The sequence below is a fragment of the Heteronotia binoei genome, chromosome 5 (assembly GCF_032191835.1).
Source record: "Heteronotia binoei isolate CCM8104 ecotype False Entrance Well chromosome 5, APGP_CSIRO_Hbin_v1, whole genome shotgun sequence".
Lineage (NCBI taxonomy): Eukaryota > Metazoa > Chordata > Lepidosauria > Squamata > Gekkonidae > Heteronotia > Heteronotia binoei.
Genome location: NC_083227.1, coordinates 6,944,016 through 6,956,170, shown reverse-complemented (window position 1 = coordinate 6,956,170; position 12,155 = coordinate 6,944,016). Strand labels below are relative to the sequence as shown.

General features: G+C 48.7%; 2 protein-coding genes across 2 annotated transcripts in view; one reads left to right on the top strand and one right to left on the bottom strand.

The window, feature by feature from the left end:
* LOC132572129 (zinc finger protein OZF-like) overlaps nt 1-12,155 on the top strand; it is a 1,123,325-nt gene that overhangs the window by 714,938 nt on the left and 396,232 nt on the right. The gene's annotated exons all lie outside the window — the stretch shown is intronic.
* On the bottom strand, nt 6,988-8,118 carry LOC132570918 (gastrula zinc finger protein XlCGF49.1-like; the record flags this gene model as incomplete). The annotated part of the gene is made up of 2 exons (XM_060237556.1): nt 7,971-8,118; nt 6,988-7,478 (listed from the first exon to the last, which is right to left on the bottom strand). Coding segments are annotated over exons 1-2 (639 nt in total), but the record flags the coding sequence as incomplete, so codon positions are not given.

Below are 12,155 nucleotides of genomic sequence, written 5' to 3'. Positions count from 1 at the left end.
CAGCCACTGGCTGGAAAGTCCATGGAGCTGGCTGCAAACCTCTCGGGGCCCATCAGCCTCATGGTAGTGGAACTGCCAGAAGCGTCTGCAATCTCCATCTGAAGTCATGGTGTCCTTAGCCAAGATCTCTGGCCCACCTTTTCCCCAGAATTCAACATGACTTCCAGGTTGGATGGGATGGGGGTTTTTCTTGCTCCTTTGCCAATTCCAGGTCCTTCTGGGTCCTGCTCTTCTATCTCCTTCCCCTTCTCTTGGTTCACCTCTGTCTATGAAAACATTCCTTTATTCACTGGGCTATGAAGAAAGCGTTCTTCCTGGGGGATGGAGAGAGACAGACAGTGTGTACGAAAAGGAAAATACGTACACACACACAACCTCCAACCCACCCAAACCCCAAAATAAAAAGAAGCAGGGAATATACAATGAATTCATCCAGAGAACTGCCCTGGCTTGCAATTCTCCCCGCCTCCCTCCCAAGATCTAAACGCTTCTCTCCCCCATAAGACTTACTTCCAAGGAGACCTCCCGGGATCCGGCTGCTGCAAGGCTTTCCCCTCCTCCTGCAGCTTCTCTCCACCCCTCCCAGTCCTCCTTCGCCCTGCAAATGCAAACCCCTCCCCTCCCCTGGGAGAAGCCCCTCCCTCTCCTTGCTCGGCCTCTCTAGCAAGCATCTCAGTGCTTTTAACCCTCTCGGTGCTGCAGAGGAAGGAGAAAGGTGTCCTGGAGGAGCTTCAGCCGGGCTGCCGTGAGCCACGCCTTGTGCTGCTCAATGGGGCTGCTAGGGAGTAACTTTGGTGCAGAGGGTTGAGCTCCTCCCGGGGTGTCCCGGCTGCTCAGAGAAAGGAGGCTGCAGCTGGGTCCCCCCTCCTGAGTCCTCCCCCTCCTGGAATAAGGACCCTCAAACTCAAGGGGGGGGGAGAAAAGGGGGAGATTTGGTGATGATGGCACCAGGCTCTTCTTGGAATAGACCATTTGGCATTTCTGTTGCCCCCCTGGAGAGAAAACCTCTTGGGGTCTCCTCGCCCTTCCTTGCAAGTCCAGGAAAATGCTGAAAGCCACTGAGGAGTCAGGCAGGCGAGGGTGCACAGCTGGTGGGGGTAGCCAGGGGGCTGAAGGTGAAGGACCCCCACCCTGGCTGGAGGAAGGGGGGTTCTCCTCCCCATAGGGTCTCTGCTGGGCTGGCCAACCTCCCGGTGGGGCCTGGAGATCTCTCCAGATTACAATTCATCCCCAAACTACAAAACGCAGATCTTCTGGAGAAGAGGGCTGCCTGGGGTGGGGTGGGGCTTTTCCTCTAAGGCAGTGTATTTCCTGGAAGACCCTCCCCTCCTCGGAAATTCCCCAACTCAGATTTAGCCATTTCCACTCCGCCCATCTTCCAGGAGCTCCGCCCAAGTCCCTTCTCCCTCCTGTCAGCCACCCACCCACCCTGCAAGGCAGACCAGTCCCAGAGGGAAGGCTGGGCCCAGGGAGAGTCAGGTTCGAATTCAGCTCTTCCTCCAGGCAGTTGGCAAACCTGAACTATTCTCTCCCCCCACCTCCATCTTTTCAGGGCCCTTCACTCCCTCTGCTGTGGTTGCCAACTCCAGGTTGGGGAACGCCTGGAGACTGAGGGAAGTTGGGGGGGTTGCGGATGGGATGAATTGGGGTCTGATACCACAGAGCCCCCCCCCCTGCAGTCTCCCTTTCCCCCAGGGGGGCTGATCTGTGCGGTCTCTGGAGAGCAGCATTGTTATTCCAGAAGATCTCCAGGCCCTCCCTGGAAGCTGCAAACCAAACAGGAGGAACACATAAGGCTGAGACACTGGAGAGACCTGTGTTCAGGTAATATCATAATCATTAGGGTTTGTAGAATCTTTCGGGCTCAAGTGCCATGTTCTACTGGAGAAAGTTTTCCTTCCAGACGTTTCATTCTCAGCTGCAGAGAATATCCTCAGTGGCGTTGCAGCCGGAGCAGGCGCTCTGACCTTCTTGGCTGCTGTGCTTTGAGGCACAAATCCCATGGCAGCCCCCCTCCACAATCCCCACCCCCTCCTTCCCAGGTCTCCAGCAAGGCCTGCCAGGAGCACAACCCCAGTGGGGCCCAAAAGGAAAGCAGCACCAGCAAAAGGGGGGTGAACTGGACTCCCCCCCCCCCAAGCTAGGCTGGGCTTCTCTTGTTTAATTAAAAGACGTCCGGCATGTTGCTTTTAACAGAAACTCTCTTTGGGAAAAGGCTAAGCGTTTCTTAGATAGCTCTTCATTGCAATGTTACCTTAGCATAGTTCGGGCCTCACTCCAGCAAAATCATGAAGCAAACATGGCTTCTCTCTGGTCTCTAGATCTAGGCTATCAGCCCATAGGACAGAATGGACTGCGTTATGTCCTACAAGCCCATAGGACAGAATGGAGTCCATTTCATCCTATGGGCCCAGGGGATACGAGTAAGTCCATTCTGTCCTATGGGCTGATAGGATAGACTAGAGCCCAGTGTCCTACAGACCCACAGGACAGAATAGAGTCCACTCCATCATAGGAGCCAACTGTAGCCTAATTTGAAAAGAAAGAGTGAAGAGTATTTGCAGTTGGAAAAGGGGCTTGATACATTTTATAGTATCCGTCTGTTTATCTGCTGCTGTTGAAATGGCCCCTCCCTGCAGCGAATAAAGGTTCCTTTTGGGTCAGGTGATGAGAAGTCGGTGCTGCTGTTTGCCTCATAAACATCTCTCACAGTTTTCGGTTTGGTTCACAGATGATTGCTGTGGACGGTCAACCCTTCTCCCTCATGGAGTATGTAGCTTTTCACCAGCTCCTGCAACCCCCCACTCCTTGGCACTGTTTGTTTGGGGGAGGAGGGAACGGACTGTCCTGAGCTTCTTGCAATAGGCCCTGAGGAGAGGCTGTAGTGATCAGGAAGCCCCCAGGAGAACCTGTCAGCAGGGAACTGTCTCCCTCAAGAGATCCGTGGCCGTCTGGTTGGGCTCTCACCTGACGGGGCTGGCAGTGGGCGAGAGGGAGAGAATCAGCCAATGGCATGGCAGAGACAGAGCGCAAGCCAATCTTGCATAGCCCACGTCCAACCAATGAAAATCCACAGATTTGCTACTATGGTAGCGCTAAACGATGCACAGGATGGAGAGAGTTGACAAAGAGAACTTTCTCCCTCTCTCAAATGACTAGATCTTGAAAGCATCCAAGGAGGCTGAAAGCAATAGATTCAGGAGGGGCAGGATTAAATAGTTCTGTACAGAATGAGTGATTAAAATGCGAAATTTGCTGCCAAAAGATGTAGTGATGGCCACAGGCACAGACAGCTTTCAAAGGGGGTGACATGGATTCCTGAAGGAAAGGTCTCATGATGATCACTACACAGCGTGATTACAGGGAAATTCCATGTTCAGACACAGTCAACCTTTGACTCCTGGGAGGCCGTATCAAGGGAAGACCCCAGAAGGAGTCACTCAACAGTGAGATGATTGCTGTGGGTGGTCAACCCTTCTCCCTCGTGGAGTATGTAGGTTTTGACCGGCTACAGCAGCCCCACCCACCCGCTCCTTGGCACTCCATCCCCTCACAAAGGGACCCTGAGCTGACCCTCCACACACCATTCCATGGGGGAAATGGTCAAGGCTCTCCCCTGTAGTTCAAGGCACCTTACAATAACAAACATTTTCTGTTGGAACCCAAAACACAACAGCAGACTTAATATCTCCCTCCCTCACTCCCTGAAGAGATACCTGGAATTCAAGCCCCCATAAAAACCCTGGCAAACCAGCAGGCCTTGATTCAGCTATCCAGATGTAAACAAACTGTCCCTTTTGCTGACCCCCTTCTCCAAACCGTGCGACTCCGGGGCGAGTGAACCATGTCCTCAGAGCTCACTTCCATGAAGTTGTGTGGCTTGGAGAAGGAAGGGATTTAGAGGGACAGACCTTCAAGGGCCTTCTCCACCCCCCTTCGCTGAGAAAAATGGAGGAAGAGGGCACCTTCTTCTTTAGGTCCCATAGAATAGATCCCCCTGGTCCAATCTTTTGTAAATTTGAGGCGGGAGGGTTGAGAAGAGGCAGAAAGAGAGCAAATTTGGTGCCTGTACCTTAAAAACCAACCCCTCGCTCACAATACCAGATAGCCCTCGATCAGTTCTGCATTGTACCCGATGGGGCCCATTCAACTTACTGAGTTCTTGGGTTAGGGAACACAGCCTGCTTCTTTCAGCCCAAATTAATCCTACTGCTAGAATGCTTTCGGCTTCAGAGTGGGAAGACCCCAAAAAAACTCACAGCAGGCTGAACTGGGGGGTGGGGATTGGGGTTGAGAACTGTCTCTCTAGAACTACTACTCAGATAAAAATGTTTGTGAATTAAGGTTGCTGGCTGGTTACACTATATTTACTCCCGCAGCAGAGAGGCTGTAGATGTTCATTACCTCAAATTTTCTATTCTTTCATAGGCTCTGGGAAAGGAACTGTTTCTGCCAGATGTGAAGATGTCAGAGTTAGATTGGCAGATTCCCTGAAGCAGCAAGTTTCACAGAGGAGGGGAACCACTAAAAACAGCCTCCCTACTTGGTGTAACCACATTCTCAGCCTTTCAGAACCAACAACACCAGGTCCTTTGAAGGAACCTTAGAAACAGCTTAAAGAAAGTTTCACCCTTTTATGGATTCTCTGAGGAACACGAGAGCTAGACTTGTGCCTCAGGCTCTTCCCACATGCAGAGCATTGAGAAGGTTCCTATCTTGGGCGGACTCTTCGATTCTGGAAGAGAGATTAGCTGATTTACAGGCCGGGAGATCCCATTGCCCATCCTTGTTGTCTTCTCTGAGATCTTTTTTGGATTTTGAACATGGCTAATGCTTTTTCCAGTCCAAGCGCTTATAACATTTATTTGTCAGGCAGCTTACAATAACATCTTTAGAAATGATTTGGATGAAGGAACAGAGGGAATCCTTATTAAATTTCTCGATGATACTAAATTGGGAGGGGTTGCAAATACAATAGAAGACAGAAACAGGATACAGGATTACCTTGACAGGCTGGAAAACTGCACTAAAACCAATAAAATGAATTTTATTCTTTATTCTTTTAATCTTTTGAACATTGTCACACTTTCTGTTTCCCTTTTCAACATTTTCTCCCCATGAGTGGGATCACTGATTCAGCTGAAGAGTGCCACTCTAAATGAATCTTCACTCACACTCAGAGCACTCAAAAGGTTTCTCCCCTTTGGATTCTCCAATGCAGTAGTTGTCCTCGCTTCTTCTGGGGCCTGTCCCTTCGCCTGCTCCCCTTACCCTCATCGGGCTGCATGGGAGAACAGCTGCCACTGCAGTAGAGGAGGTTGATGGGCCAACAGCTCTTCAGAAAGTTCAGTGTGTGTCTCATTCATTGAGATGGTGTCCCTCTATCATGAAAGCCTCCCTTGGGGCCATTTCCAAGTCCAGGTGTGGAGAGCCATGGACAGACATTGAGGATTCGAAAGGTTATCCTTTGGGTCTCTTTCCACACTTTGATCGTTCAAAAGGTTTCTCCCCTGTGTAGGTTCTCTGATGCCTTTGAAGACTGCCACTCCACATGAATCTCTTTCCACACTCTGAACATTCAAAAGGTTTCTCCATTGTGTGGGTTCTCTGATGATACTGAAAACTGCCACTCGTACTAAATCTCTTTCCACACTCGGAGCATTCAAACGGCTTAGAACATAAGAGAAGCCATGTTGGATCAGGTCAATGGCCCATCCAGTCCAACACCCTGTCTCACACAGTGGCCAATATATATATATATATATTAGAGGGACATACCTTCAAAGGCCTTCTCCACCCCACTTCACATAAACACACACATATATACAAACTGTGGCTAATAGCCACTTATGGACTTTTGCTCCATATTTTTTCTAACCCCCTCTTGAAGCTGTCTATGCTTGTAGCCGCCACCACCTCTTGGGGCAGTGAATTCCACATGTTAATCACCCTTTGGGTGAAGAAGTACTTCCTTTTATCCGTTTTAACCTGACTGCTCAGCAATTTCATCGAATGCCCACGAGTTCTTGTATTGTGAGAAAGGGAGAAAAGTACTTCTTTCTCTACTTTCTCCATCTCATGCATTATCTTGTAAACCTCTATCATGTCACCCCACAGTCGACGCTTCTCCAAGCTAAAGAGCCACAAGCGTTTTAACCTTTCTTCATAGGGAAAGTGTTCCAAAACGGTAATCATTCTAGTCGCCCTTTTCTGCACTTTTTCCAATGCTATAATATCCTTTTTGAGGTGTGGTGACCAGAATTGCACACAGTATTCCAAATGAGACCGCACCATCAATTTATACAGGGGCATTATGATACTGGCTGATTTGTTTTCAATTCCCTTCCTAATAATTCCCAGCATGGCATTGGCCTTTTTTATTGCAATCGCACACGGTCTTGACATTTTCAGTGAGTTATCTACCATGACCCCAAGATCTCTCTCTTGGTCAGTCTCTGCCAGTTCACACCCCATCAACTTGTATTTGTAGCTGGGATTCTTGGACCCAATGTGTATTACTTTGCACTTGGTCACCCTGAACCTCATCTGCCACGTTGACGCCCACTCACCCAGCCACAAGAGATCCCTTTGGAGTGCCTCACAATCCTCTCTGGTTCTCACCACCCTGAACAATTTAGTGCCATCTGCAAACTTGGCCACTTCACTGCTCACTCCCAACTCCAAATCATTTATGAAAAAGTTAAAGAGCATGGGACCCAGTACTGAGCACTGCGGCACCCACTGCTTACCATCCCCCACTGCGAAGACTGCCCATTTATACTCAATCTCTGCTTCCTATTAATTAGCCAGTTTTTGATCACAAGAGGACCTGTCCTTTTACTCCATGACTCTCGAGCTTTCTAAGGAGCCTTTGATCAGGAACTTCTTCCCTTTGTGGGTTCTCTGATGCTTTTGAAGATGGCCACTCTGACTGAATCTCGTTCCACACTCAGAGCATTCAAAACACTTCTCCCCTGTGTGGGTCCTCTGATGCCTTTGAAGATGGCCACTCTGACTGAATCTTTTTCCACACTCTGAACATTGAAAAGGTTTCTCCCCTGTGTGGGTTCTCTGATGATGCTGAAGACTGCCACTCTGACTGAATCTCTTTCCACACTCTGAGCATTCAAAAGGCTTCTCCCCTGTGTGGGTCCTCTGATGCATTTGAAGATGGCCACTCTGACTGAATCTCTTTCCACACTCAGAACATTCAAAAGGCTTCTCCCCTGTGTGGGTTCTCTGATGATATTGAAGACTGCCACTCGTACTAAATCTTTTTCCACACTCTGAGCATTCAAAAGGCTTCTCCCCTGTGTGGGTCCTGTGATGCATTTGAAGATGACCACTATGAGTGAATGTCTTTCCACACTCTGAACATTCAAAAGGCTTTTCCCCTGTGTGGGTTTTCTGATGATATTGAAGACTGCCACTCGTACTAAATCCCTTTCCACACTCTGAGCATACAAAAGGCTTCTCCCCTGTGTGGGTTCTCCAATGTTGTTGAAGATGACCACTCTTACTGAATCTCTTTCCACACTCTGAGCATTCAAAAGGCTTCTCCCCTGTGTGGGTCCTCTGATGCACTTGAAGATGGCCATTCTGACCGAATGTCTTTCTACATGCTGAACATTCAAAAGGTTTTTCCCCTGTGTGGGTTCTCTGATGTGTTTGAAGACTTCCACTCGTACTAAATCTCTTTCCACACTCTGAACATTCAAAAGGCTTCTCCCCTGTGTGGGTTCTCTGATGTATTTCAAGATGGCCACTCCAACTGAATCTCTTTCTACACTCTGAACATTCAAAAGAGTTCTCCCCTGTGTGGGTTCTCTGATCATACTGAAGATTGTCACTGAGACTGAATTTATTTCTGGTCCCAGAATATTCAGGGGATTTCTCCTCTCCGTTTGTTCTTTGGTGCACAGGAAGCTGTGATCTATTTCTGAAATTCTTTCCGAACCGAATGGTTTTACTTGCTTTCATTTTCCTGTGCTTTGGAAAATGTATATTCCACTGTATTCCCTCTCGCTTCTCAACCATACAGCCACCTTTCTTTCTCTTCACTCTGATATGATTCCTGACATTTTCGTTCAAGTCTTCATTTTCAACTCCATCCGGCATTTCCTGATGACGTTTCTCACCCTGTTCATTCCTCTGATCATCCTCTGTTGGAATAAAGAGAGAGATCTTGTTAGCAGTTGGGAAGGCTGGTATGATCCAAAGGCATCTTTGTGACTGCAGGAGGAAAGGACTCACGGCTAGGGATGTGCATTCGGTTCGGCTGAACCGAATATACAGCCGAATCAACACTGATTCGGCTGTATTCGGAATCGGCTGTAGCCGATTCCCATTGCCGCCTATTATGCGGCAGCCGAATACAGCTCGCCGTGTGCTTCCGAATAGCTATTCAGAAGTATACGGCTGTCAAAGCAAAAGGCGGGAAAGTGGCTTCTGCAGCCTCAAAGGAGCTGCTTGCCTACTTTCCCGCCTTTAGTGGCCTCTTCCCGCCTCTCCCATAGCCTCCCTGGGATCAGAGAGGGGGGAGGAGGGAGAAGAGGAGCCCCAGCAGCCAACCCAAAGCATGCATTTGCAAAATGCATTGCAAATGCATGCTTTGCAGGGCTGTTATGTAGCTGATGGCCCAGCCATCAGCTACATTGTTGTTATTTTGATTTTTTGCTTACTTGGGTATCCAAGTAAGCACTGTGGTCTGGCCAATCAGAGAGCAGTGCTATTTTTTTAAATTGCTCTCTGTAGGGCCAGAGAACCTTTTTAAGGAGTCTTCCTGCTGGACTCCTCCATTGCTGTGTTGGTGTGTGGCTTGGTGTGTGTGAGAGAGATTGTGCTGCTGCTGGTGGCTGGCCCTTGGCTTCAGCTGCTGCTGCCTGCTGCTCTCTCACTCAGCCTTACTTCCCTGGACTCAGAGAAGACAAGGTAAGACAGTTTTGGGGTTCTTGTTTTAGTTTTTGTTGGTAAAAGGACTAGAGTCCCTTTACTTGTCCAGATTTGGGTGGGTGAGTACTGGGTGGGTAGGGTAGCCTATTTGGGGTTGGGGTTAGGTTCTGCTGGGGGTGGGGGCCTGGGGTGGGGGGTTTTTGCTAATTTGCCCATATCTTAATTTAGTAAGAGGACTTTTAAAAGTGCAGTGTCCTTTTACTTCTCCTGATTTGGGTGGCTTGGATTTCTTGGGGTTAGGGTGAAGGGTTTTTTTTGGGGGGGGGGGGAAGTTCCTGTATTGTTAAAAGTTGAGTTTTTTACTGTTTCAGTGTTTGATTTGTTGCTGCTGTGTTGTGTTGCTGCTGTGTTACTTTTCTCTTCAGGTTATTGGGGGGGGGTGCTGTTTGGCCTAATTTTCATTGTTTAAAAGGCCACTTTTGTCCCCCTTTTCCTGGTTCTGGTTTTAGGGGTGGGGGTGTTGTTGACTGATTTGGCCTGAGTTTTCTTATTGGTGAAAGGCCACTTTTTAAAAACTTGAGTTGCTTTGCTTGGCCTTTTTTTCCTGTTGTTGTCACTTTTCCTGGTTTGGGGGTGGGGGGGTGTTGTTGACTGATTTAGCCTGAGTTTTCTTATTGGTGAAAGGCCACTTTTTAAAAACTTGAGTTGCTTTGCTTGGCCTTTTTTTCCTGTTGTTGTCACTTTTCCTGGTTTGGGGGTGGGGGGGTGTTGTTGACTGATTTGGCCTGAGTTTTCTTATTGGTGAAAGGCCACTTTTTAAAAACTTGAGTTGCTTTGCTTGGCCTTTTTTTCCTGTTGTCACTTTTCCTGGTTTGGGGGTGGGGGGGTGTTGTTGACTGATTTGGCCTGAGTTTTCTTATTGGTGAAAGGCCACTTTTTAAAAACTTGAGTTGCTTTGCTTGGCCTTTTCTCCTGTTGTTGTCACTTTTCCTGGTTTGGGGGTGGGGGGTGGGGGTGTTGTTGACTGATTTGGCCTGAGTTTTCTTATTGGTGAAAGGCCACTTTTTAAACACTTGAGTTGCTTTGCTTGTCCTTTTGTGATTCTGCTGGTTTTGTTTTGGTTTTTTAAAATTACCTCTGGTTGGTGTGGGGGTTGGCGAGGGTGTGTGTGGGCTGGGTCACTTTCTTGTTGTTATAGAGTGATTTTAGGAATCTGAGTGTGCTCTCAGTTTGGCTAGGGCCACTAAATAGGCTGCCCCACTAATAAGGGTGTTTTTAGGGATTGTGTTTTTTTGAAATTTAAAACAAAATTAATCCAGTTTAGGGCTTTATCTCCTTTCACAATTCAAGTAGGCCAGATAGGGGTGCTTTAAAAAGTTTTTAGGTTTCTCATAAAAGGCAGCGTGACTACTAGGCCACATCAGGCTCCCTTTTAAAGAGACTAGGGTTTGCAGCAGCGGTGCATCTGGCTTTCAGCCACTGAAAGCTGGTGCATCCTTAGATTTCCACAGGGTAAACCACAGCTTCTCTCACGTTATAGGGGACACCTGATTTCTAGTTTGCAAGGAAATCAGGTTTGTCCCAGGATCTAGTTAGGAGAAGTTTAACTAGGAGGATATAACAAGGATTGCCTTCATCTCAAGGTAGCCTTTTAAAAACTGCAGCCAGGTAGAGGCAGGATCACTTAGTCTCCTAAACTTTACCAGACTACTACTACCCCAACCCAAAGAAAGACAGGTTAGGGACCAAAAAAACAAATAAACAAGCTTGGGTGGGAGGGTTTTTAAAAAGAAGTCAGGGCACCTGTTGGTTCAGGGTACAGTGCAGTGAGTTAGGTTTGTAAAAAACCCCACTCTCAGTTCAGGTTCTGTGAGACTGGCCAAGGGTGACATGAGTGACAGGCAGCAGAAGAGGGCCCCTGGGGGCAAGGCCAAGGAGAAGACTAGAGGGGTGGAGGAGAGGGTGAGGGTGAGGACCCAGGTCTCCCCCCCACCTGTGCGTGGGGCCACTCCACAGCCGCTTTCCAGCACTCCGACCTCTGGCCGGAGTGTGATGAAGAAGGCCCGCCTTGGGCCCTTCATCGAGGCTGCTGCTGGGGCGCCCCCAGCAAAGGTGCCATTAGGTGCTGGCACTGCGCAGGGGTCTGCTGCTCGGGCAGTCACTCCTCCAGCTGATGTCGCTCGGCCTCAGCAGCCGGAGGAGGGGCAGCAAGAGCAGCCCTCCTTGGAGATGAGCTTTGGGGACAGTTTTCTGTCCAAAACGATCACCCCAAGGAGGGTGGAGAGTGTCGTGCAGGAGCTGGAGGAGAAGCTGGTTGAGGAGGACCAGCCCCCTTCTTCGGTTCCTTCGGGTGCCCCTGGAATGGGATCCCCTGGCCCAATCTTTTTGGGACTTGGGGGGGTTGGAGGGGAGAGTCCCCTGAAGGTCCCCTGCAAATTTGGGGGCTCTCCCTCAAACCCCCTGCCCCCCAGTAGCCTCTAATTATGCCCTATGTTGCCATTGATTTCAATGGCCCATAGGGTATAATGATGGAATAGGGGCACCCTCTTTGGGTGCCCCTGGAATGAGATCCCCTGGCCCAATCTTTTTGGGACATGGGGGGGTTGGAGAGGAGAGTCCCCTGCAAATTTGGGGGCTCTCCCTCAAACCCCCTCCCCTCCGGGCGGCTTCAAATATACCCTATTTGCCATTGATTTCAATGGCCCATAGGGTATAATAGGGCTGTATATTCGGAAATAGCCACGCATCTACCGTATATGCGGCTATTCCAAATACGGTATTCAGTTGTATACGGGGATTCCGAATTTTTTTTCCCCGTATACTTCCAAATCCGTGTAATTCCAATTTTTTTTTTTTTTTGCACATCCCTACTCAGGGCCCTTTGGCTTCATCCAGCTGCCTGATCTTAACAACCCCTCCACCTTTCTCCAAGAATATCTAGTATTTAAGGATACTTCCCCCACCCATGAAGAACTTCAGCTTAACTAGTGCCAGAAGGATCTTCTAATTGAAAACAAATCAGCCAGTATCATAATGCCCCTGTATAAATTGATGGTGCGGTCCCATTGGGAACACTGTACAATTCTGGTCTCCGCTCCTCAAAAAGGATATTAAAACATTGGAAAAAGTGCAGAAAAGGGCAACTAGAATGATTAAAGGTTTGGAGCACTTTCCCTATGAAGAAAGGTTAAAATGTTTGGGGCTCTTTAGCTTGGAGAAATGTCGACTGCGGGGTGACATGATAGAGGTTTACAAGATTATGC